Source organism: Schistocerca gregaria, chromosome 1 (genome assembly GCF_023897955.1).
Source record: "Schistocerca gregaria isolate iqSchGreg1 chromosome 1, iqSchGreg1.2, whole genome shotgun sequence".
Classification (NCBI taxonomy): domain Eukaryota; kingdom Metazoa; phylum Arthropoda; class Insecta; order Orthoptera; family Acrididae; genus Schistocerca; species Schistocerca gregaria.
Genome location: NC_064920.1, coordinates 799,774,130 through 799,801,511, shown reverse-complemented (window position 1 = coordinate 799,801,511; position 27,382 = coordinate 799,774,130). Strand labels below are relative to the sequence as shown.

Here is a 27,382-nt window from a genome sequence, read left to right as displayed (position 1 = left end):
TTCTCTAAGTCTACAAATGCTAGAAACGTAGGCTTGCCCTTCCTTAATCTAGCTTCTAAGATAAGTCGTAGGGTCAGTATTACCTCACGTGTTCCAACATTTCTAAGGAATCCAAACTGATCTTCCCCGAGGTCGGCTGCTACTAGTTTTTCCATTCGTCTGTAAAGAATTCGCGTTAGTAAGGGATTGGAATTATTATATTCTTCTTGAAGTCTGAGGGTATTTCGCCTGTCTCATACATCTTGCTCACCAGATGGTAGAGTTTTGTCAGGACTGGCTCTCCCAAGGCCGTCAGTAGTTCCAATGGAATGTTGTCTACTCCAGGGGCCTTGTTTCGACTCAGGTCTTTCAGTGCTCTGTCAAACTCTTCACGCAGTATCGTATCTCCCATTTCATCTCAATCTACATCCTCTTCCATTTCCATAATATTGTCCTCAAGTTCACCGCCCTTGTATAGACCCTCTATATACCCCTTCCACCTTTCTGCTTTCCCTTCTTTGGTTAGAACTGGGTTTCCATCTGAGCTCTTAATATTCATACAAGTGGTTCTCTTATCTCCAAAGGTGTCTTTAATTTTCCTGTAGGCTGTATCTATCTTACCCCTAGTGAGATAAGCCTCTACATCCTTACATTTGTCATCTAACAAAACACACACACCCATGCCCGAGGGATGACTCGAACCTCCGGTGGGAGGGCCTCGCAATCAGTGACATTACGCCTCTAACAGCGCGGCCTGTTACAAGTTCAGATATTTTTACTGGCGACTGAGGACATTGCACTAATAGCATTATATCGGTATTTACTTAATTTGTAGACTAATAATTACGCCTATTAGGAGTAGTATGTGTTTAGATTGGTTAGTGCCTACGAAAATATGGTTAAAATGGCTCTCAGCACTATGGGACTTAACATCTGAGGTCATCAGTCCCCTAGAACTTAGAACCACTTAAACCTAACTAACCTAAGGCCATCACACACATCCATGCCCGAGGCAGGATTAGAACCTGTGACCGTAGCGGTCACGAGGTTTAAGACTGAAGCGCCTAGAACCGCTCGGCTACCGCAGACGGCAGTGCCTACAAGGAAATCCTTAATTTCCTCTGGGCAGCAGATCAGGTGTTGAAGTATAGACGCGTCGATGCAAAACAGTTAATCTATACTGACAGACGTAGTTCACTTAGTGATACAGTTACGAGTGTGCAGAAAACATCAGGCAGTAAATTATGTGATGTGCTAGCGGGAAGACTGTTCGATGCAGAGGAAAATGCAACTGACACACTAGAGTGGGTACATTTTAACGTACCATGTATAAATATATCTGCACTTATTCCCCTTACATCCTGTGTATGTTTAGTCCCCCTTAAACATCCCAACAATCAACTGTGTATAATGGTGTGCAAAACTTAAAGATGATGTGTCATTGCATAGTGACGTACACTATGTGATCAAAAGTATCCGGACACCCCCAAAAAATACGTTTTTGATATTAGGTGCATTGTACTGCCACCTGCTGCCAGCTACTGCCAGGTACTTCATAACAGCGACCTCAGTAGTCATTAGACATAGTGGGAGAGCAGAACTGACGGACTTCGAACGTGGTCAGGTGATTGGGTGACACTTCTGTCATACGTCTGTGTGCGAGATTTACACACTCCTAAACATCGCTAGGTCCATTGTTTCCGATATAATAGTGAAGTGGAAACGTGAAGGGACACGTACAGCACAAAAGCGTACAGGCCGACCTCGTCTGTTGACTGACAGAGACCGCCGAGAGTTGAGGAGGGTCGTAATGTGTAATAGGCAGACATCTATCAAGACCACCACACACAAGAATTCCAGACTGCATCAGGATCCACTGCAAGTACTATGACAGTTAGGTAGGAGGTGAGGTAACTTGGATTTCATAGTCGAGCGGCTGCTCATAAGCCACACATCATGCCGGTAAATGCCAAACGACACCGCGTTTGGTGTAAGGAGGGTAAACATTGGACGATTTAACAGTGGAAAAACGTTGTATGGAGCGACGAATCACAATAGACAATGTCGCGATCCGATGGCAGGGTGTGCGTATAGCGAATGCCCGCTGAACGTGCCAACAGCAAAATTCGGAGGTGGTTGTGTTATGGTGTGGTCGTGTTTCTCATGGAGGGGTTTTGCACCCCTTGCAGTTTTGCGTGGCACTATCACAACACAGGCTTACACTGATGTTTTAAGCACCTTCTTGCTTGCCGCTTTTGAAGAGCAATTCGGGGATAGCGATCCCATCTTTCAACACGATCGTGCACCTGTTCATAATGCACGACTTATGGCGGAGTGGTTACACAGCACTAACATCCCTGTAATGGGTTGGCCTGCACAGAGTGATGACCTGAATCGTATAGAACCCTTTGGGATGTTTTGGAACTCCGACTTCGTGCCAGGCCTCACCGACCGACATCGATACCTCTCCTCAGTGCAGCACTCCGTGAAGAATGGGCTGCCACTTCCCAAGAAACCTTCCAGCACATAAATTGAACGTACGCCTGCGAGAGTGGAAGCTGTCATCAAGGCTGAGGATGGGCCAACACCATATGAATCCCAGCATTACCAATGGAGTACGCCACGGACTTGTAAGTCATTTTTAGCCAGGTTTCAATATAGTTTTGATCACATAGTGTACTTCGTTCAAACAGGGACCATACAGAGAAAAAATTATTACAGTATAGTACAGAAGGCAGCTGAATGAAATAAGCAGTAAGACGAACAGAAATGACACTTTTATTCAAAGAGAATAGTTTCACTGAAGTCACCGCGATACATGATGGTCACCAGAACGTTACAAACGGCGGTATATGGTTCTTAATGGATTTTGTGATCACCAAGGATGGCGATCCATGCGCTGGAATGTGCTCCCATGCTGGCTACAAGTTTGGTAAAGGGTTTGTGTAGAGGGGCATACCATTCCCTCCCCATGAACGTGAAGCAGTACTGTGAGCAGTTCCGAAATCCTGCGTGTCACTCTTTGTCCTTATATTTTCTCGATGATTTCACCCCATGTGAACCCACCCAAATATTGTCTCCGTAACATGTAAAGAGAACATCACCACAGTACACCGTAAATGTTCGATGACTGACACACACACACACAAACATAACAAACGCTCGCGCTATTTTTCCCGTTCCTTCTACTGCTTCGCGTTGCGGAGCCAGCCCCATTTGGCGCTATAGTCACACTAACCTCACGCCATGTGACGGGCAACATCCCGTGCACGACTCTGGCAACATGCTACCATATTTTCATTAATTTCCTAAAAAAGGTTCAAATGGCTCTGAGAACAATGGGATTTAGCATCTGAGGCCATCAGTCCCCTAGACTTAGAACTCCTTAAACCAAAATAACCTAAGGACATCACACACATCCATGCCCGTGGCAGGGTTCTAACCTGTGACCGTAGCAGCAGCGCGGTTCCGGACTGAAGCGCATAGAACGGCTCGGCCACAGCGGCTGGTTATTCATTTCCATGGAGTCGTTAATACGTTATGTTACTTTAATTGTCTCATCCTTAAGTTTTGCAGAGCAGTTTGTATTACAAATACTACTTTTCTGCTATTGTTTCAGAGAAAACGCTGTCACCGTATTTCATTAAAAATGGTAACCAGCATGAAAACAAAATTTCATTCTGGATAACCGTCATTGTTCAAATCCATGTGAAAAATTACCAAATATGCAGTAACCAGTTGCAAAATCATGTTTTATTTATTCACTTTTGCAAATCGATTTCAACTGATTAACAGCCATCATCGATGCTCTCAACCAGTATGTGCCCTGAGTAGTAGTTCTGTCTTATGCAGAGGTCAAACATAAAGTCACTTTATGTTTGACCTCTAGTCAAACAGTATTACTACTCAGGTCACATATTGGTTGAAAGCACCGATGATACTTGTTGATCAGTTGAAATCGATTTGCAAAAGTGAATCGATTTCAACTGATTTGAACTGATTAACAGCCATCATCGGTGCTTTCAACGAGTATGTGCCCTGAGTAGTAGTACTGTCTTAAGCAGAGGTCAAAAATAAAATCACTTTATGTTTGATCTCTGCTTAATACAGTATTACTACTCAGGTCACATATTGGTTGAAACCACCGATGATGGCTGTTAACCAGTCGAAATCGATTTGCAAAAGTGAGTAAATAAAACATGATTTTGCGACTGGTTGCTGCATATTTGGTAATTTTATGGTTTACGGTAGCTGCACGACTTGGGAACCACATGGAACCCACTATCGACATGTGAAAAATTTTCGAAGTACTTCCTGATAATTTATGTTCTACAACACATAATTGAAAAATATTTTTTTGGTGTACATTTTGTGGCGAATTCGGCTCATTACTTCTAATTCAATGCCGTGCCTGAGTAAGAATAGCTGTGGTGTGGACATTCAGATGCACAGAACAGAATTTTTGTCCCCGACATATCTCACCCCCAAAGCCACGTGACTATGGTGCGACATATATATACCTTCAGTTTATCGTACCTGACGCCATATCTGTCCGATAAATCGTCCAAATACCAGAGACAACTGCGCAGTTCAGGCAGCCCATTCTCCAGCACGCGAGTATTCCGTGACGATAAACTGCGCAGTTCTCTCCGGTAATTGTATAGCTCGCAGGGTCTTGTCGTCCCAAGTCATCTGAACCTCAACCCCTTGTCCTCACGACATCCATGAAAAAACATGAGCTTTTAGCTTTTATTGACGGCTACCTGTATCTCCGTGAACTTTGATGCTCACATTCTAATAGTGTAAAAAAAGAAAAAAACAGTGGCGTACAATGTTCTGGAGACTGAAACAATTCAAAAAGCTTAGTGAAGAAAATAAACAACGTTCCATTCGCTTTTATGAAACAGTCATAGAAGTAACACAGCTGTAACTATGCAGAAAATAGCGGCTATTATTTTTCTGTCAGGCACCGTCACTTTATCGTAGAAACACTGAACAGAACACCAGATCTGACATAACTCACAACGGAACTAAGAAGAAAATTAAATGTAAACTAAATATCTACAGGTCAGGTAATCGTAAAGATACTGACTTGGGCGGATAACTATATAGATAAGCTATAGGTGTATAGGTCCCTCAAGATTCCCCGTAAGCACTCTGTAGATTTTGAATGATCTTCACACAAATCCCGGTCAGTAGCACAGTGGATTTGATACACGCGATTCATAGGCGCCTTAACAATTTTCAGTCGATATGTGGAAAGAACTTTTCTTAAAGCTGTAAAGAGAAACACAAGGGCACTTCACGTTTAGTGTCACAGCTCAGATGTGACTTTCTTTTGTTATACGAAAAGAATGGATACCCACCGCTTATTTTTAGTTTTCGATGTGCGTTTCATCGTATTACTGAGTCTCTGTACTAATAAATTTTGCTGCGGCGTGTGAGTTCACAGTTACTGCATCTCAGTCGATACAAGAGTATATGAAACCTTTATGTGGAGCGACAACAAGCGATTAAGCCTCTCTTGGATCGACAGTGAGATTTACGGTTGCGTGTTTTCTAGTACTCTCCAGCGCGACAATCGTTAGACTGAAGACTACCAGATGCGGTCGCGCACGAACACTGGGTCGGACGAAGTGTACGAAAGAACGAATCGAAACGACCAAATAAAACTTCCTATGCCCACACTAGCCGAACACTCCCCCACTATCTCCAACTTTAATCCGTTGACTGAGCGACAAACCTAGAACGACTGACACAGGGGACCCAAGCGACATAATGTGGAAATTCCAAAAACCACTGATAGTCCACATCTGATATGGCACTTTAAAGCCATTATGACTATATTTCGACCGTGACTGTATCCAAAAATTATGAAAAAGTTTATTTAAATAACCGCTACCAGTCACAAAATTTGTTACTACTGTATTATTTATTGAGCAACATGTTTCGGGGAATACCCCATCTTCAGGCTCAAAGGCCTTACAAAAACATATTTTAACATTAAAGTCATATTAAAGCCTTTTATAAGAGCTGTTGGTGTCCTGTGGAGGAAGAGAAATCTCAGTAAGGGCGATGTCACTTTGGAAGTTGCACTGATGTTTGTATGAAAATATTTTGTAATGGTCACTCACTTCGTTCTTCAGGCGTCGCAGTCTCGTTGTGCTGGGATGAGGCGTTTCCATTCCCGTGGTTCTCTTGGTGTCCTTGGTCACTGGTCACAAGTATTCACTGACGTAACGGTAACTTGGAAACACAATCGCAACAGCAAGTTTTTTTTGCGGTGGACAAGATGGCGGTCGAGAGTACAGCTGATTTCGATTTGACTATCGATCTGTCGATCTATGTGCTGTCCGATGTTTACATGCCTTCTGCGCGTCTTGTTATCGTATTACAGATGTGGGTTGACGAAATACATAACAAAATTGAGCACCTGTTACAATATTCTTACACAAATGATGATATAAACTATTTATTTTACGTATTTCTAAGCTATTGCTGGGGTTAAAGCCAAACGATTGTCATGTTATGTATCTTTTATTCTAAGAGTACTGTAGTGAAATTGGAAAAGAAATGTGAATTTTTGAAGTCTGTCATTTCATTTAGGATCTCGTTATTCCCCTTGTGGCCATGGATGAATATTTCCATTTCTTCCAAGATGTCCATTTTCCAACTCTTTTCTAAATTATGCAGTACTTTCAGATCGTTGTCTATTGTGACACTGTGTCCAGTTTCGTTTATATGTTTCGCTATTGCTGATTTATGTGGTTTGCCAAGTCTGAAACAGTTAATGTGTTCTTTAAAGCGGGGACGGAACGGGACGAAATTTTAAAACCCGCTTGGAAGAAATGGAAATATTCATCCATGGCCACAATGGGAATAACGAGATCCTAAATGAAATGACAGACTTCAAAAATTCACATTTCTTTTCCAATTTCACTACAGTACTCTTAGAATAAAAGATACATAACATGACAATCGTTTGGCTTTAACCCCAGCAATAGCTTAGAAATACGTAAAATAAATAGTTTATATCATCATTTGTATAAGAATATTGTAACAGGTGCTCAATTTTGTTATGTATTTCGTCAACCCACATCTGTAATACGATAACAAGACGCGCAGAAGGCATGTAAACATCCGACAGCACATAGATCGACAGATCGATAGTCAAATCGAAATCAGCTGTACTCTCGACCGCCATCTTGTCCACCGCAAAAAAAACTTGCTGTTGCGATCGTGTTTCCAAGTTACCGTTACGTCAGTGATTACTTGTGACCAGTGACCAAGGACACCAAGAGAACCACGGGAATGGAAACGCCTCATCCCAGCACAACGAGACTGCGACGCCTGAAGAACGAAGTGAGTGACCATTACAAAACATTTTCATACAAACATCAGTGCAACTTCCAAAGTGACATCGCCCTTACTGAGATTTCTCTTCCTCCACAGGACACCAACAGCTCTTATAAAAGGCTTTAATATGACTTTAATGTTAAAATATGTTTTTGTAAGGCCTTTGAGCCTGAAGATGGGGTATTCCCCGAAACATGTTGCTCAATAAATAATACAGTAGTAACAAATTTTGTGACTGGTAGCGGTTATTTAAATAAACTTTTTCATGATATGGCACTACCCGAAACCAGCAGAGAACAGCCGGTTCGTGATTCAGCTGGGCGCACACGAAAGGCAACTGGGTGCCCGTAACTCCCACTATTCGGCGAAAACGCTTGGGAATCCTAACTTGCTTATTTCTACCCTCCTTCCAACACCTTCAACTATTATTTTCCTTCTTCCGATCATACGTGGAGTCGCGCACAAGATGACCTTCTTGGCGACAAGGAAAACATACTTTTGATTTGGAAATTATCGGTCGCGCCACCTCGCCCTGGAGCAAACAATAATTCTGTTGTCCACCCCTAATTTGAGAGCTTACTCGCTGACTGTCAGCGTACGACAGCTTCTCAGTTTCTGATGCTAATATACTAAGTTCGACCAAAGTTGTAGGTTTCTTGGCAAACGTCATCCGCGACCTGTCTTCGGGTCTAACTCCCCCCAAAATGTTTCCGACACCTTTAGCTCAAGAGCCAGGCTGGATGTTCGCACACATTCAATTAATTTAGTCAAGGGTTCATTATCCCCCTGCACCCACTAATAATGCTTGTTCGGAACCACGCGACTGCTATGGTCGCAGCTTTGAATCCTGCCTCAGGCATGGATGTGCGTAGTGTCCTTAGGTTAGTTAGGTTGAAGTAGTTCTAAGTTCTAGGGGACTGATGACCTCAGATGTAAAGTCCCATAATGCTCAGAGCCATTTGAACCAATAATGCTTATTTACTTTTGAATACATTGTACGAGTTAACAGTGATCAATGTAGTTACAAATATTTACTATCAAAAACAGTCTTGATAACAAATTATATTTACTCCGGTGACCGGTTTCGGCAACAACTGTTGTCATCTTCAGACCAATGACTAAGAACCTCCTACTGGTGGTAAATCACTACTGATTGGTCAGAAGGTGACCACAGTTGTGGTCGAAACCGATCACCGGAATAAATAATTTGTGATCAAGCCTGTTTTTGATAGTAAATATTAATAATGTAAGTCATTCAATTAACGTGGGGACGCGTTACGCACAATCACCTGCTTAAGTAGTTCCCTCAACCCCTTTCCATCCTGAAAACTTTCAGTAATAACTTGGTTGCGGGTCCCATTGCTCAATGGTTATAGTAGTTGGACAACCATATCATGAGGCAACTTGAAGACGCCAGCGTGGAGTCCGAACTTGACAGAAAGCCACAACAACTGTTCAATCTTCGGAATCGATTCTATTGATAATATATTTATTCCCATTAGCAAAATTCCTGTATTCGGATCTCCGGGCGGGGACTACTCAAGAGGATATCGTTATCAGGAGAAAGAAAATTGGCGTTCTACGGATCGGAGCGTGGAATGTCAGATCCCTTAATCGGGCAGGTAGGTTAGAAAATTTAAAAAGAGGAAATGGATAGGTTAAAGTTAGATATAGTGGGAATAAGTGAAGTGCGGTGGCAGGAGGAACAAGAAGCTACTACAAACAGCATAGTGAACGCATTATTGTGGCCAAGATAGATACGAAGCCCACACCAACTACAGTAGTACAAGTTTATATGCCAACTAGCTCTGCAGATGACGAAGAAATTGAAGAAATGTATGATCAAATAAAAGACATTATTCAGATAGTGAAGGGTGACGAAAATTTAATAGTCATGGGTGACTGGATTTCGGTAGTAGGAAAAGGGAGAGAAGGAAACGTACTAGGTGAATATGGACTGGGGCAAAGAAATGAAAGAAGAAGCCGTCTGGTAGAATTTTGCACAGAGCACAACTTAATCATAGCTAACCCTTGGTTCAAAAACCACAAAAGAAGGCTGTATACATGGAAGAAGCCTGGAGATACTGACAGGTTTCAGATAGATTATGTAATGGTAAGACAGAGATTTAGGAACCAGGTTTTAAATTGTAAGACATTTCCAGGGGCAGATGTGGACTCTGACCACAATCTATTGGTTATGACCAGTAGATTAAAACTAAAGAAACTGCAAAAACGAGGGATTTTAAGGAGATGGGACCTGGATAAACTAAAAGAACCAGAGGTTGTACAGAGTTTCAGGGAGAGCACAAGGGAGCAATTGACAGGAATGAGGAAAAGAAATACAGTAGAAGAAGAATGGGTAGCTTTCAGGGATGAAGTAGTGAAGGAAGCAGAGGATCAAGTAGGTAAAAAGATGAAGGCTAGTAGAAATCCTTGGGTAACAGAAGAAATATTGAATTTAATTGATGAAAGGAGAAAATATAAAAATGCAGTAAATGAAGCAGGCAAAAAGGAATACAGACGTCTCAAAAATGAGATCGACAGGAAGTGCAAAATGGCTAAGCAGGGATGGCTAGAGGACAAATGTAAGGACGTAGAGGCTTATCTCACTAGGGGTAAGATAGATACTGCCTACAGGAAAATTAAAGAGACCTTTGGAGAAAAGAGAGCCACTTGTATAAGCATCAAGAGATCAGATGAAAATCCAGTTCTAACCAAAGAAGGGAAAGCAGAAAGGTGGAAGGAGTATATAGAGGGTCTATACAAGGGCGATGGACTTGAGGACAATATTATGGAAATGGAAGAGGATGTAGATGGAGATGAAATGGGAGATACGATACTGCGTGAAGAGTTTGGCAAAGCACTGAAAGACCTGAGTCGAAACAAGGCCCCCGGAGTAGACAACATTCCATTGGAACAACTGACGGCCTTGGGAGAGCCAGTCCTGACAAAACTCTACCATCTGATGAGCAAGACGTATGAGACAGGCGAAATACCCTCAGACTTCAAGAAGAATATAATAATTCCAATCCCAAAGAAAGCAGGTGTTGATAGATGTGAAAATTACCTAACTATCAGTTTAATACGTCACAGCTGCAAAATACTAACGCGAATTCTTTACAGACGAATGGAAAAACTAGTAGAAGCCGACCTCGGGAAAGATCAGTTTGGATTCCGTAGAAATGTTGGAACACGTGAGGCAATACTGTCCCTTCGACTTATCTTAGAAGCTAGATTAAGGAAGGGCAAACCTACGTTTCTAGCATTTTTAGACTTAGAGAAAGCTTTTGACAATGTTGACTGGAATACTCTCTTCCAAATTCTGAAGGTAGCAGGGGTAAAATACAGGGAGTGAAAGGCTATTTACAATTTGTACAGAAACCAGATGGCAGTTATAAGAGTCGAGGGACACGAAAGGGAACCAGTGGTTGGGAAGGGAGTGAGACAGGGTTACAGTCTCTCCCCGATGTTATTCAATCTGTATATTGAGCAAGCAGTGAAGGAAACAAAAGAAAAATTCGGAGTAGGTATTAAAATCCATGGAGAAGAAATAAAAATGTTGAGGTTCGCCGATGACATCGTAATTCTGTCAGAGACAGCAAAGGACTTGGAAGAGCAATTGAACGGAATGGATAGTGTCTTGAAAGGAGGATATAAGATGAACATCAACAAAAGCAAAAAGAGGATAATGGAATGTAGTCGAATAAAGTCGGGTGACGCTGAGGGAATTAGATTAGGAAATGAGACACTTAAAGTAGTAAAGGAGTTTTGCTATTTTGCTATTTGGGGAGCAAAATAACTGATGATGGTCGAAATAGAGAGGATATAAAATGTAGACTGCTAATGGCCAGGAAAGTGTTTCTGAAGAAGAGAAATTTGTTAACATCGAGTATAGATTTAAGTGTCAGGATGTCATATCTGAAAGTATTTGTATGGAGTGTAGGCATGTATAGAAGTGAAACATGGACGATAAATACTTTGGACAAGAAGAGAATAGAAGCTTTCGAAATGTGGTGCTACAGAAGAATGCTGAAGATTAGATGGGTAGATCACATAACTAATGAGGAAGTATTGAATAGGATTGGAGAGAAGAGAAGTTTGTGGCACAACGTGACCAGAAGAAGGGATCGGTTGGTGGGACATGTTCTGAGGCATCAAGGGATCACCAATTTAGTATTGGAGGGCAGCGTGGAGGGTAAAAATCGTAGAGGGAGACCAAGAGATGACTACACTTAGCAGATTCAGGAGGATGTAGGTTGCAGTAGGTACTGAGAGATGAAGAAGCTTGCACAAGATATAGTAGTACGGAGAGCTGCATCAAACCAGTCTCAGGACTGAAGACCACAACAACAACAGCAAGATTCCCATGGGATAAGGCAATTTAGCAAAACTCGAACCCACGCATAACGACAATCAACTTTCCCCTTGTATTACCTGTTCCTGTAGGCCCTCACAACCGAACCTTGTTCCCTCCTCTCATTTGTAGACTGATCAATATCTAATTGATTGAACATCGCCCCAAAGCGAAAACCTGATCCCGCAATTTCTGCGGCTCCTGCGCTCGCTCGTTTATAAGTCGAATCGCACTCAAATCTTTAACTCGCCACTCCCAATGCGCCAGTTGCGCTTGAAGACGCGCAAGCTGTTTAGCAGTCGGTGAAACATTCTCAAAAAACTCAGCCTGCTGATTCAACGGGGACAACGATGTAAACGCAAAACTCAAGGCATCTCCCACCTCACCGATATCTTGTAGGGAAATTACCACCGGGTTTACCAAGGACACCTTTACCTGAGTCAGTAATTCAGGCACGCCCCCCTCGCCCGTCTGTCCACGCACACGCGCTTCACATTCTAACTGTTTACGCTTCGGTAGCGCTAGACCTAGGCAACGCTGCGCTTTCATATTGACTTATAACCTGGAAAAAATTTAATATTAGCAAAAATCGTAATAAAACAAATACGTAAAATTTTAAAATTAGTCAAATCCTAACAGAACTAGTACTCAACAATATATTATTATTATCCCAACTCTTGATGAAACAAGTACTTAACAGCTTTAATAGAATTTGGAGAGATATAATGCCCCCTACCAGGTTACGAAAGATCGCAACCACCCTCTGCCACCGTTTTGACACGCCTCCGCAGGCGTTAGCTCGGATAGATACCGGGAATGACATCAGACAACGCCCGAAGGCCAATGCTTTGAATACATGGAAGTTGTGGTGACAACGGGTAGGCATCGTTTCTCTAATAAAAGCCTTTTTTTTACTTTTAAAATTTTACAACTTTATTAACTTTGAAACGTCCCCTTAGAAAAATTATACACGACTGTGCTTAAACTGACACACAATATCTTTTAGCGCAACGCAATCTGACTTTTAAAAATCCCTACGAAAGAATGGCCCTGACTAACATTAACCTATACGTTTCACAAATCACTTACCTCACAAAAATCTTCATTACTCAAGCTACTGCAATACAGCGCGCGCCACTACTGCCAGCTAAATAAAAGATTCAAACTACGGAAGGCACTAACTACTGATAGGCATAGTTAGCAAATGAAAGATTTTAATAGAGAACAAACAATGTATTTACCTTAATAGTCATAATATATATATATATAGCAGTTCATGACATTCAAAACTCCGCCATCTCTCTCCCCACATCCACCACTGCTGGCGGCTCACCTCCAACTGCGCAACGCTATGTGCTGCTAACATCCAGCCGCCCAACACTACAATGGCGAGTGTTACAACAATGCCAACCAGCCACTGACTGCACACAGCACAGCCAGTGATTTTTCATACAGAGCGCTATATGGCGGCGGCGTTACCAATACAAGAACCTAAACAGCCTACTTACATAGCCCCCACACTGCCCACAAAAATTTTACAAATTGTTTTGGGTAGTGGCCAATAATATTTGATAAAATTTTTCATAATTACAATAACAAAGAAATCAAATGCACACACTTTTTGATACAATGTTGGTCAAAAGCTAAAATTTTCTCACAGTCCATAAAGACAGTCCTGATCATTCATCACAGTAAAATTGTAGTTTTTTTTTTTTTTCAATGGAAAGACAGTGCTGATTCTTGACATGCAGACAGGTAATAGGCCACAGCAGAGTCAGTCGACGTTGTAGACTATCAGTAGGTAGGTCATCACAGAGCAGACCCACTGTAGTCCTGGTAGAGATTACTATTGGTGGGCCACCAGAGGTGCAGACCCACTGCCGTCCTTGTAGGAATAATGGTATTGGTGAGTTATCAAAGGTGCTGACCCACTGCAGTCCTTGTAGAAATAATGGTATTGGTGGGTCATCAAAGGTGCAGACCCACTGTAGTCCTTGTACAGACGGCCACCAGCCATCTGTAGCAACTGTGCAGGTGCACAATCATCATTGAAGAGTCTTGCAGAGAATACACAACTCCATAAACCACCACTTGTCCAGTCACAAAGAATTTGTTTGAAATGCCCTTACAACCAGCAGTGCTGTTATCCAGTCCCTTGCAGAATTATTAACACACGTGCAAACACTATCAGTTCTTCTTCTCACATATTGTCCATATACTATGACCAACAGAAACGTGTAAAGTGAAATTTAATTTACAAATTACTTAATTTGATCAACTGGTGTCAATTACAATTTTATAACATAAGAATACAATAACAAAGGTACAAAATATATCATTAAAGAACATAATAGTACAGATAACATTTGCGGTAATACAGTCTTTACAAAAGAATCGAAATAACAAATACATCAGTGTTACAGGAATTATGACATAAGTAAATACATAAAAGATCAGAATAACTTTTGAAACATCAATTTCACACATGAGCATTAGAACAAAACAGAACACATAATGTGTAAACATCTTTACAAAGTAAATAACATGTTATTAATGCAAATTATATTTGAGGATAACAATATTCCTCATCATAGTGAATGTAGCTTAGTATTAGAAGAGAAAAAATTCTATGAAACAGTACACAGAGACAGGAAGAAAATAAATACACAAGGGTACACAAACACAAAGTGGGATAACACAAAAGGAAAGGACAGGGTTTCTTTTCAGGGTAACATTTGGTACTGCAGTCCAACCCAGAACTTCATTCTATAGATCTTTCGTCTTATTTCAACATTTGTTTCCACCAAAAAAATCCTATCAAAGCATGCTTTTTTGTATTTATACGTTCACGTATTTCTTACCTCATTATTTATTTTCCAGTATCTTACCTCATCATTTATTTCCAAGAAAATCCTACCTATACCTGTTTTCTGTACATTTTTTGTATAATCTCTCAGTGCATTTCTTCCAATTCATCGCAACTCATTCTTTCATACAGGCTACCCCCTCTTAAGCTAACTTAAATCTACTGAGCTCAGATGCTAAACTAAGGGACGAGGCAATGCAGCAGCACAAAACAAATTAACACAAACAGCAATGACCCAAAAAAATGGAAATTGGCAAAGCAGTTGCAATATTATAACTAATATAAGGCACTGTGCAACAAACAAGAAAAATAAATCCGTAGTAAAACTGGCTTAACAGAGTAATACAAAGTGAAATTCAGTAGCACTATGCCTGGCACACAGCAGCAGCAAATGCAATAGCTTATAACTAAACATGACAAAGCTCAAGCAGAAAAAATATTACAGTATTTTCCTTTCCAGAAGAATTCAGAAAAACTGTGCAGATATAAAACAGATACAAAAGCACAATGTAAATTGTGTCACACATTAGCAGCGTCGTGATATAATCGTGTAGCTATCAAAGAAACCAAATGCTAAGTCATCTTTAATCTCACATAAAGTACTTTAAATAAAGAATGTCTTTTCAACTAAACCAAAATGTTGCTTTAAAATTTCATTAGCAGTACCAGTATATGTTCTAAGTATGTAAGCCTGATAGTCGTTACGTAATCGTGCAACTAACAAGCAAGAATGTACAAATAGCAACACTGTGTCGTCTGTTCAGTATAACAATGCATTCGTAATTTCTGTTTAAATAAGTTATCTTGGTTCTTGACTGGATATTTAACTTCAAAACATTGTTGCATGTTAACAGTTTCTCAGTGTGACAAATTGTGCTAGTAGCATGAAGTGAAAAATTTTATGGCAAAGGCTAAGTTAAATAGCAGATTATCTCTCAATAAATGGTTTTACATGTGAAATGTGGTGCAATCTTTTACTCTTCCTAGTGGACAGAGTTTAAACTGCAAAGCAATTATCATGTTGTACACATCGGTAAAGAATACTGGAGATTTTCTCAAGGTTACCGCCTATGTTATTTTTCTCTGAGCCAGCTTGCGTACGCGGCTGCCTGCGGTTCGAGTCATTGTCTGTCTCTTTGTTGGCGCTCGCCGTTATTGGGATTAGGAGACCTAACTTCTACAAATTCACCTTGACGAGAAGGCCCTGTCCTGTAGGAATCCCGGCAGTTCTGATGCAATTCAGGTCTGTCATTTTGTCGGTAGTTTACATAGTTTCTTGTTTGTCAGTCATGTGGTGGAGAATTTCTCCCGGAATCGTAACTGCGTGGTGGAGCGTTGCGTCTGAAGTTATTTTGTCTCCCCTGATAATAATTATTTTGGTTCCCATATTGTCTGTTTCTATGGTTTTCTCTGTCATATTCATTATTATGGAGATGCGATCTTTCTCTGTAATTATTACTACTCTGCCAACGGTTGTCATACGGGTGGTGTCTGTTTTGGTCACGATTTACGTTGTAAGAATAGCTTTGTCGTGTATTATTTCTGTCATCGCGGAATTGTGACAGGTGTGAGCTGTAATTGTTGTGCTCCTGTTTTCACGTTCCGCGATTGTCAGTGTCAATTTCCAGTTCTTGTAACAGTCCCTGAAAAGCTTCAATGTCGTCTTTGCAACGTCCTGCCAAAATAATATATCGTAAATGTTCAGGTAATTTAGTTAAGCAAATGCGGATGAGTTCTGAGGGGCTGTATGGGTTTGACAGGTACTGGTTCTTCTGCAACATGTCTTCAAAATATTTCACAAGACTGGAAAATTCAGATTGTTCGAAACGTTTAATCATTATGATGATATGTTTTACTCGGTCTTGTGTAGCTTGAGACCAATACGCTGAGAGGAAGGCATGATAAAATTCTATTTCACTGTGACAATCGTGAATGAACGATCACATTCTTACAGCTGGTTCATTCTCCAAGTAGCCACACATAAGTTCTAACCTGTGCTCCAGTGACCAGTTGGGAGGAAAACAATGAGAGAATTGATGAAGCCATGCTTGTGGATGAATGTCGTTGTCAGAATTCATAAATGTTTTGAATTTACGTGTAGTAATTAACAGCTTATTGTCAAAATCATCGTGTCGGCGAGTCGCATATCGGTCATTGTTACGTCGTGTCGGCGGTTCCATCACAAAATTCGGTGCACCTTGCCAATTTCTTTCATAATTTCCAAAATGTCCTGTGTCATTATTTTTTGGTAGTTCTGTATTTCTATGTCCCTCTTCCCGTACTGGGGCGCGAGTGTCCTCTGAAATATGTAATTCTTGTATTACTTGAGCCAACTGATCTTGTACTTCCCGGATTTCTCTTTTGTACTGTGTATTGATTTGATTTTGATTTTGTTTGAATTTTCTAATTTGTTCATACTCTTCTGTGTCAGTGAAGGCTACGGGTCTTGTGTCATTCAGATCATCATCTACCTTTGTAGATAAGTTAGTGAACCTGATCCGAAAGTTCGGCTACTTTCTCCGATAGTGAACACATTTCCTCAGTGTGTTTTTCTGAACCAAGTTTCAGCGTGTCCATTTGTGTTGAAATCGAATCTACTGTGTCCTTTAAATTTTCCTGAGTTCTTGCAAGTTGCGTAACCGAATCGGCGGATGCAACTGAGTCTATTTTCGCTTGCGAGGTGTCGTTATTTTCACGAACAATAGTTTGCAGTTCTTTTATGACTGCTTCGTGATTCTGTAATGCATTTTCATGCCGCGAAAAAATAGGTTGAATATGCTCACAAATTTGTGTTTTTACGTCATTACAGATTTTTTGACATTTCGATCAATGTTATGTAACTCAGTAGTTAAATCTTCACGTGTTTGTTCAAGTGTGGTGTCTAACTTCCGAAGATTTTGTTCCATTGTGTCTAACTGTTGCTGTGTTTGTCTCTGGTGTTGTTCCATTGTGTCTAACTTTTTAAGATTGTGTTCCATTGTGTCTAACTTTTGAAGATTTTGTTCCATTGTGTCTAACTGTAGCTGTGTTTGTCTCTGATTTTGTTTCATTTGTTGCATTAATTGCAATAATAATGTATTAGTGTCTGGAATCTGTTTTTCTATGCTTCTGTTTGGACGTTTTGGCAGTAAAGTCGTCATGCTCAACGTTTTTGCACTTGTTGCACACACACCGGCAAGACACGAATGCCACGCCGATTCCTTGCCTAAATGTCGGCGTTTATGTACCTGCATGAGAATTGCAGCATCGTAACGAATTTATTTCATTCCCCACCCTGCAGATTGAAACGTCCCCTTTGAAAAATTATACACGACTGTGCTTAAACTGACACACAATATCTTTTAGCGCAACGCAATCTGACTTTTAAAAATCCCTACGAAAGAATGGCCCTGACTAACATTAACCTATACGTTTCACAAATCACTTACCTCACAAAATTCTTCATTTCTCAAGCTACTGCAATACAGCGAGCGCCACTACTGCCAGCTAAATAAAAGATTCAAACTACGGAAGGCACTAACTACTGATAGGCATAGTTAGCAAATGAAAGATTTTAATAGAGAACAAACAATGTATTTACCTTAATAGTCATAATATATATATATATATATATATATATATATATATATATATATATATATATATATATATATATATAGCAGTTCATGACATTCAAAACTCCGCCATCTCTCTCCCCACATCCACCACTGCTGGCGGCTCACCTCCAACTGCGCAACGCTATGCGCTGCTAACATCCTTCCACCCAACACTGCAATGGCGAGTATTACAACAATGCCATCCAGCCACTGACTGCACACAGCACAATCAGTGATTTTTCATACAGAGCGCTATGTGGCGGCGGCGTTACCAATACAAGAACCTAAACAGCCTACTTACAACTTGATTTTAAAATAGTACATTCGTAATCCTGAACAATAAGATCCTCAATATAGTTTGTTGATGAAAGTTCCTGAATTATTTTAACAGATCAAGAACACCTCTAAAAATCAATTTACAACGCTTAAAACTCAAAATGCCTCTTTAAACAAAGGAAAAAAATACAAACTGCTTAATACAAGGTTAAATAAAAGATTCTAACGCCACATGGCAATACCAAAATTTTCCTAGATATGACTTGTGATCTCCAGAGGTAATGTAATATTGATCACAATTTTTTAAATTAAAAACAACTTAAATGCAACAAAATCTGATTACAATCAGCGTTCACTGAAACCCCGTAGCCTCTGCGATGCGCCCCGTGATACAAAATATTTTCCTTACATTTAAACACTTTATACCATAAACCACCCTACATGTGATGCATACTACACCCAACGAATTATGCCAAGCATAGATGTTACAATTAACCAAGTATGTAATCTTTTACTTTCAAAATAAATAAAAAAAACAGAAATCAACTTTCAGACTCAGAGGTTTTATCAATCAAAAAAATTTACAATACATATCTTTTGATTTCGTCGTGGTTATGCACTGTTGTTCGCCGTCCTTGAGGATTACATGCGGCACGGGGAAGAATTCCCACAATGTACAAAACGTTAACAGGGCGCATCCGACTTATAAAAATTGCATACTGGGATTCTACGTCGATGTGGAAGCGGCTTGCAAATCTTGAAACGGGCTAGGATGTAAATGCGTTACTATTGAACACTTCGACTATACCGCACAGCATGAAACAGCAGTATGGTGGGATAGACAAGAGACAAATCAACAACCGTTGCAAGGCGACCTCAGCAAGGCAGTAAGAAAATATTTTGAACTTTAAACTCTTGAGAGGGCCTCACCAACCCACAGAATGACGTCCCAAGTAAAGTTATGAAAATACCATCGGCGATTTCGCCACGTCAAGTAGAATCGTAAAATACCATAAGAAGTGAACTGCAGTTAACACGATTCATAAGCAAAAAAAATGGTTCAAATGGCTCTGAGCATTATGGGACTTAACATCTATGGTCATCAGTCCCCTAGAACTTAGAACTACTTAAACCTAAGTAACCTAAGGACATCACACAACACCTAGTGATCACGAGGCAGGATTCATAAGCGTCCGTTCGGAAATTTGTGGTAAGGTCTTATGGGACCAAACTGCTGAGGTAATCGGTCCCTAAGCTTACACACTACTTAATATAACTTAAACTAAATTACGCTAAAGACAACATACACACTCATGTCCCCGAGGAAGGACTCCAACCTCAGATGGGGGGGAGCCGCAGGAACAGTCAATCTTTCCCCTACTACAAAAACTTAACAGTGCCTGCAAAGTTCACTCGTGGACACTACGAGATTGTCAGTCACTCGTTATAACTGTAGATAACAGAGTTTGACACGTTGGGACCGGCTTAGGTTCCTTAATAAGACAAGCAATGATTCGATCCCAAACTTTAAAGCAGCTAAATAGATTTCCAGAATGAAATTTTGACTCTGCAGCGGAGTGTGCGTTGATATGAAACTTCCTGGCAGATTAAAACTGTGTGCCGGACCGAGCCTCAAGCTCGGCACCTTTGCCATATCGCGGGCAAATGCTCTACCAACTGAACTACCCAAGCACGACTCACGACCCCTCATCACAGCTTTGCTTCCGCCAGTACCTCGTCTCCTACTTACCAAATGCTCTCCTGCGAACCTTGCAGAACTAGCACTCCTGGAGAGGTTCTGTGAAGTTGAAAAGTAGGAGACGAGGTACTGGCGGAAGTAAAGCTGTGATGAGGAGCCGTGAGTCGTGCTTGGGTAGCTCAGTTGGTAGAGCACTTGCCCGCGAAAGGCAAAGGTCCCGAGTTCGAGTCTGGGTCCGGCACATAGTTTTAATCTGCCAGGAAGTTTCAGCTAAATAGATGCCAATGCCGATATCAACGCGCTCCTCCCAAGCAGAGCTCTAACTGCAGGCTGCAGTACCTAAGCAAAGCTTACACCACTCACAAGTCTGATACACTCGCCACCGACGTGCTCTTTCTTAGAATTATTATGTTCACCTCATACATCAAACTTGCCGTAATGCTTCGTCGGAATCCAAAGGCAGAACCAAGAAATCATTTCTGAGCCCTTGAATGACCACACGATGATCGACCTCGGGACTGCACCGGTCCTACACACTAGGATCTTCGAGCCCACGCCGTTCCGTCCCCAACCGACTGCTTCTGCGGGGCCCACTGACCAAGCGGCCTTGCCCTCCGCCACCGACGTCACTCCTCATGCACAGTCCAGAGCTAACTTACCGCAACCCCCTTCTTCATCGTTCTTTCTCCTCGCGGCTCGAGGGAAGCGAACTCGCCAAAGATATGTGGCGACCAGAGACTCCAATCCGATCTCGATACTGACATACGGAGAAGGCTGATGGTTTCCATAAACAAAATTTAAAAAGCGAGCGGTACCGGGTCACTTGATAAGTCTCTCCGTTCCTAAGAAAAAAGGGTTCTTAACTATCAGACAGACAAACAAAATGATGCTGTAAGGTTGCTGTTTTTGCAGACTAAGACACGAAACCCTAAAATAGCAAAATGCCGAGTCTATAAACGGCGAATGATGAAACACCTACTGTAAGCGTACTGGTGAGACAACATTTTTATTGGCGGCCAATATCACAGGCCGTAAGCAGCCGCAAGAAGGAAGAGAGAGAGGGGAAGATTCCGCACTCCCCACCTCACTTCCCGCAGGCGTTCTTCTCAGCTCTCCAGTGTAGCTGAGCTGTCAGCCCGGTTGCTGGGCAGTGTAGGCCACCCAGTGGGCAGGTGCAGCGTGTCGGCTGGTGACGCGGTGTACGGTGGTGTCGTGTTACCAGGCGCAGAGGAGTGCGACCTGGCGGGCCTCGGCTGCCTGCGGAGCAGCGCCGGCCAGTGGCTGCGGCAGGCGCCACGCTGGGGGCCTCCTGGCCGCGGCCTGCACTGCGACTGCCCGCTCGCCTGCCTCGACGCCGAGGTCGACACCATCCACCAGCGCGCTGACAGGTGAGCGTCGCACCTACTGCTGCTCACACTTCACATTTGTTCTAGAACTTAGAACTACTTAAACATAACTAACCTAAGGACATCACACACAACCATGCCCGAGGCAGGATTCGAACCTGCGACGTAGCGGTATCGTGATTCCAGACTGAAGCGTCTAGAACCGCTCGGCCACACCGGCCGGCCATCCCGAAGACACTTATTGATGGCCCAGTATTTAAATCTGCAGCAATTTGCGGAGGGGTTGCACTTCTGTCGGGCTGAGCAATTCTTTTCAGTCGTCATTGGTCTGATCCACGAACGGCAAGAACCTTCAACACATTCGCTTTTGAAGCAAAATTAATTACATTTACAAAAATATTCGTGTATTAGTAAGTCGAGTGATATTTAAGAATGGGCGAATCATTGGACGCCATAAAAGTAGGAAAGTGCCTATGGTGATAACTAAAATAAATGCCATTTTCAGGTTTCTCGAGTGTCCAGCCGGAAGCGATCGTTGTAGTCCCACGATGTTGTTGTTGTTGTGGTCTTCAGTCCGTAGATGGTTTGATGCAGCTCTCCATGCTGCTCTATCCTGTGCAAGCTTCTTCATCTCCCAGTACCCACTGCAGTCTACATCCTTCTGAATCTGCTTAGTGTATTCATCTCTTGGTCTCCCTCTACGATTTTGACCCTCCACGCTGCCCTCCGATGCTAAATTAGTGATCCCTTGCTGCCTCAGAACATGTCCTACCAACCGGTCCCTTCTTCTGGTCAAGTTGTGCCACAACTCCTCTTCTCCCCAATTCTGTTCAATACTTCCTCATTAGTTATGTGATCTACCCATCTAATCTTCAGCATTCTTCTGTAGCACCACATTTCGAAAGCTTCTATTCTCTTCTTCTCCACACTATTTAAAGCCCATGTTTCACTTCCATACATGGCTACACTCCATACAAATACTTTCAGAAACGACTTCCTGACACTTAAATCTATACTCGATGTTAACAAATTTCTCTTCCTCAGAAATGCTTTCCTTGGCATTGCCAGTCTACATTTTATATCCTCTCTACTTCGACCATCATCAGTTATTTTGCTCCCCAGATAGCAAAACTCCTTTACTACTTTAAGTGTCGCATTTCCTAACCTAATTTCCTCAGCATCACACGATTTAATTCGACTACATTCCATTATCCTCGTTTTGCTTTTGTTGATGTTCATCTTATACCCTCCTTTCAAGACACTGTCCGTTCCATTCAACTGCTCTTCCAAGTCCTTTGCTGTCTCTGACAGAATTGCAATGTCATCAGCGAACCTCAAATTTTTTATTTTTTCTCCATGGATTTTAAATCCTACTCCCAATTTTTCTTTTGTTTCCTGCACTGCTTGCTCAATATACAGATGGAATAACATCGGGGAGAGGCTACAACCCTGTCTCACTCCCTTCCGAACCATAGCTTCCCTTTCATCTCCCTCGACTCTTATAACTGCTATCTGCTTTCTGTACAAATTGTAAATAGCCTTCCGATCCATGTATTTTACCCCTGCCACCTTCAGAATTCGAAAGAGATATTCCAGTCAGCATTGTCAAAAGCTTTCTCTAAGTCTACAAATGCTAGAAACGTAGGTTGGCCTTTCCTTAATCTAGCTTCTAAGATAAGTCGTAGGGTGAGTATTGCCTCACGTGTTCCTATATTTCTACGGATTCAAAACAGATCTTTCCCGAGGTCGGCTTCTACCAGTTTTTCCATTCGTCTGTAAAGATTTCGCGTTAGTATTTTGCAGCCGTGACTTATTAAACTGATAGTTTGGTAATTTTCACATCTGTCACCACCTGCTTTCTTTGAGATTGGAATTATTATATTCTTCTTGAAGTCTGAGGGTATTTCCCCTGTCTCATACATCTTGCTCACCGGATGATAGAGTTTTGTCAGGACTGGCTCTCCCAAGGTCACAATTACTCCCTTATTTACTTACAGTAATCTTTTTATTTTATGTTTCTACCTTTACTAGAGCCGTATTTCTTACATGTTTGATCGGTGCGGAAGTTGGTAACGTTTTTGTTCCGCATGTCGGTATTCCTGTTGCTACAGGTTTATTTATCGATTGTTATTTTTTATTTGTATTTCCCTATTGCTCTCTGAGTTTACATATTGTCATTTTGTCATTTGTAGATAATGAATGGAGCTGTGGACGCTAGGAAATGGAGTGCCAAATGGAGAAATTGGAACATTTCCAATATGTTATTCTGTTTCAGTTCAATAGAGGGGTGACAGCAGCGCCATGCATGGTGATAATCTCCCTTGGAAAGAACACCGCCGCGCGGGATTAGCCTAGCGGTCTAGGGCGCTGCAGTCATGGACTGTGAGGTTGGTCCCGACGGAGGTTTGAGTCCTCCCTCGGGCATGGATGTGTGTGTTTGTCTTTAGGATAATTTAGATTAAGTAGTGTGTAAGCTTAGGGTCTGATGACCTTAGCAGTTAGGTCCCATAAGATTTCACACACATTTACAAAGATCACCGCAAGAAAACGGTTTTCTCTTGTTAAGTATGTCGTTTTGACATTAGTGTCTCTCCACGATCAGGAAGATATTCAGGGTTTCATGAAGATCGTTTAAACTCATTCGTCTACGGTTATCCACATCAGTATACTCGAGAAGTGGCAAATGTGATGAACTGATCATTCCACCGTCATGCAACATTTGCAAACAGTTGGGAAGGCTGTTTGCTCGTCATGAACTGGCTCGTGAACAGCACCAAGCATTCATATCTTGTATCGTTACTGGAGAAGAGAAATTTTCACTTTATGTTAAAGTACGGAAAAGAAAGTAATTCTTGAGTCTAAAACAAAAAGGCAACTCCCCGTACAAATACCTGCGCGTATCTACAAAAGATGGTATCTGGTGGAACAGCGACGGTGTGGTGTACTTCGTACTCTTTCCCTGAAGCATAATTATCACTGCTAACACTGGAAATGGAAATGGGCGTTTGGCGTCATTGGCCGGGAGGCCTCTTACGGGGCAGGTCGGGACGCCTTGGTGCAGGTCTTATTACATTCGACGCCACATTTGGCGACCTGCGCGCCGGATGGGGATGAAATTATGATGAAGACAACACAACACCCAGTCCCTGAGTGGAGAATATCCCCGACCCAGCCAGGAATCGAACCCGGACCCGTTCGACGGCAATCTGTTACGCTGTGCATCCAGCTATCGGGGCGGACATTGCTAACATTTATTGTCCATAACTGAGACGTCTTGCAGACACAGTCAGAGAAGAATGAGCAGGAACACTGCATGAATCGATATTACTCCACGATAACACCAGCCTGCATTCTGCTAGAACGACAAAAAAACACTATAGAGGACTTGGGTTCGGAAGTCATCCCTCACCCACCTTATTCACCTGGTCTTGTGCCCACAGATTTTCACCTTTTTCATGCTATTACTACAGTCACGGAACGGAAATGTTACCCCGGCGATGGCAGACTGTTGTAAATAGTCAAGGAGATTGTATTACTGATGACGATAGTCTCTGTAATGAGGATCTGTTGTGTTTATTAGACTTAAAGAAAAACGCTACGAACGTACGCAGCAACCTAATACAGTCTCCAGCTGATGAGTCACTCTTCGTCTTTTTTTCTTTGTCCAGATGCCCTTCCTAACGTAAGACCAATATGTTAGGGTGGATTCACAGCAAACAGAACATCAACCTCAGATGATGCAAAGAACGACAACGTCAGGGTTTCTCAACAAGAAAATCTTGATGCGATCTTGGTCAGAAATCTTGGAATCGAATCTATGCTCGCCATATTCATTCGTGTTGTATGTGTCATGGACAAGCAACTCATCGCACAGGCGAATTCCCTTTCTACCTAGCATGGGGCGCCATCACGTCTCTTGTGTTCAAATTACCAGTGGAGGTACATGTATCAGACGATTTTGTGCCCACAGCGCCTCGCTGAGGTGGGGTATTCCTGTGCGGCACAGCAGGGGGTGGAGCGGTGACTGGAACTGTAGTGGCGACATCTGGGAACCAGCACCAGCGGTCATCAATGCATGATGGACAAGTGGTCAGTGTTGGGCCAAACGTGGTGTGCATGCTGAGCTTGTTTGGGTACCAACTGGCTGATCCAGGGTGCTGCTGACGTCCGTCCAGTTCCATGTAGATCACCTAATGAAATCTTCAGTAGAGTAGTGGGAGATAGGAACGGACAACGAAAGAGAACATTACTACCAACTGGTAGAACGAGAACAGCCACCAGCAAAGACAGAGTAGGAAGCACAGGACAGATGGCCGAAGCCGAAGGTGGCTTGCTGTCACATTGAAAATCGTTCCACCCAGAACAGCAGATGTTATTTGGCTTCACGGTTCCAGAAAAAAATAGAAAAGAATAGTTGGTTATGGCAATGTCACACCAAACTGGAGTGTGCAACGGTGGCACAGTAGTGGGCAGTCTGGGGTACAGAACTGTTGCGGAAACAACAGCTTGGAGCAAGCACCCGGGGAGCGTGGTCAGAGTTTAATAAGTTGTTGTTGCAGCACTGGGACCTTGCATGGCCTGCCACTCCAGTTTGTTTGTGTGTAGGAGTAGTTGGCACAGAGAGTTGCTGGTGACAACATATTTCTGTTTAGATGAAGACAGTCAACCACAGTGAAACGAAGGTAGTTCAACATGTAATCTGCCTCCTCCTTCCTACTTGCAGCTATTTTCCGCAACAAGCAAAGTCTTTCATGAAAAATTCGAGAGGAGCAAAGAGTACGATAAACTTCCTCATGTTGAGTTGGTTCCAGTTCTTCTTGTCTAAGGATCTGATTCTTGAAGATGAAATTCTCACGGTTGAATTGAAGTAAATAAATTTGAAGATTGTTGTTGCAGAGTTTTTGTTTTTACGTAAATATATTTTGTCACATTTCAGTATATGATGCAGTCTTTTGATTTTTCACGTTTACAAAACTGAAATTACATTGTTCGCACAAAAATACGTCCGATCACATCAGAGGCATGCTTACGACTCCCTCACTCTGCGGGAAAAACCATATTCCAAAGGGTTTACAATTTTTCTTAACAATGAATTCCTACTAGTTTCTGTTACGTTATTACATTCGATTATTAGTTCATAAATAAATCCAGATATAAACGTAGTCATCAGTACAGTAATGCGTAATTAATAACAGCATGACTCACAACCAGACCCAGACTTAAATATATCGTCAAGTAAAATGTTCCCCCTGTATGGGAATATACGTAATGGATGTACGAGTACAGATTGTGGACACATGAATGACGACATATGGAAGTTGGCGTCTGCTCGGATAGCCTACTGGTAAGGCGACGAACGGAAATCAGGGTTCGAGTCCCGGTCCGGCACAAATTTTCATTGTCGTCACTCCATTATGCAGCTGATTGTTGTCCAAATTCACAAGTGTGAATACATTTCACATAAAGCTGATTGATTACAGTGGGGCAAGTTATTAAAGATGTATTACCTTGTGTTAGTCTTGAACGAAATTTCGTTAATCTAAGCTATGAGGTCTTTGGCTCTTTCTTTATTTTGGATAGGTATGTTCAAAATGTTCAAATTTGTATGAAATCTTATGGGACGTAACTGCTAAGGTCATCAGTCCCTAAGCTTACACACTACTTAACCTAAATTATCCTAAGGACAAACACACACATATGCCCGAGGGAGGACTCGAACCTTCGCCGGGATGGAAAGGTATGGCACTATCATCCTGATACCTTAGTAAAAAGCCGAGGCAGCTTAGCAGACGTCCTTTTTGGTTTCGGAGCTTGTTCAGCTTTTTCACAAGCTGATGCATAACCTCCCCGTAGAGGTGGGCAGTATGTTATTGGAGGCTTTCCCGGCGTATACGCTGCTTCCAGGTTTTC

The 27,382-nt window shown here is 42.0% G+C and overlaps 1 protein-coding gene across 1 annotated transcript in view; it reads left to right on the top strand.

Moving 5' to 3' along the window:
• LOC126274544 (uncharacterized) overlaps nt 1–27,382 on the top strand; it is a 173,854-nt gene that overhangs the window by 74,424 nt on the left and 72,048 nt on the right. Inside the window, exon 7 of the mRNA XM_049977126.1 lies at nt 21,283–21,514. Within this exon, the coding sequence (XP_049833083.1) occupies nt 21,283–21,514 (232 nt within the window). The remainder of the gene's footprint in view (nt 1–21,282; nt 21,515–27,382) is intronic.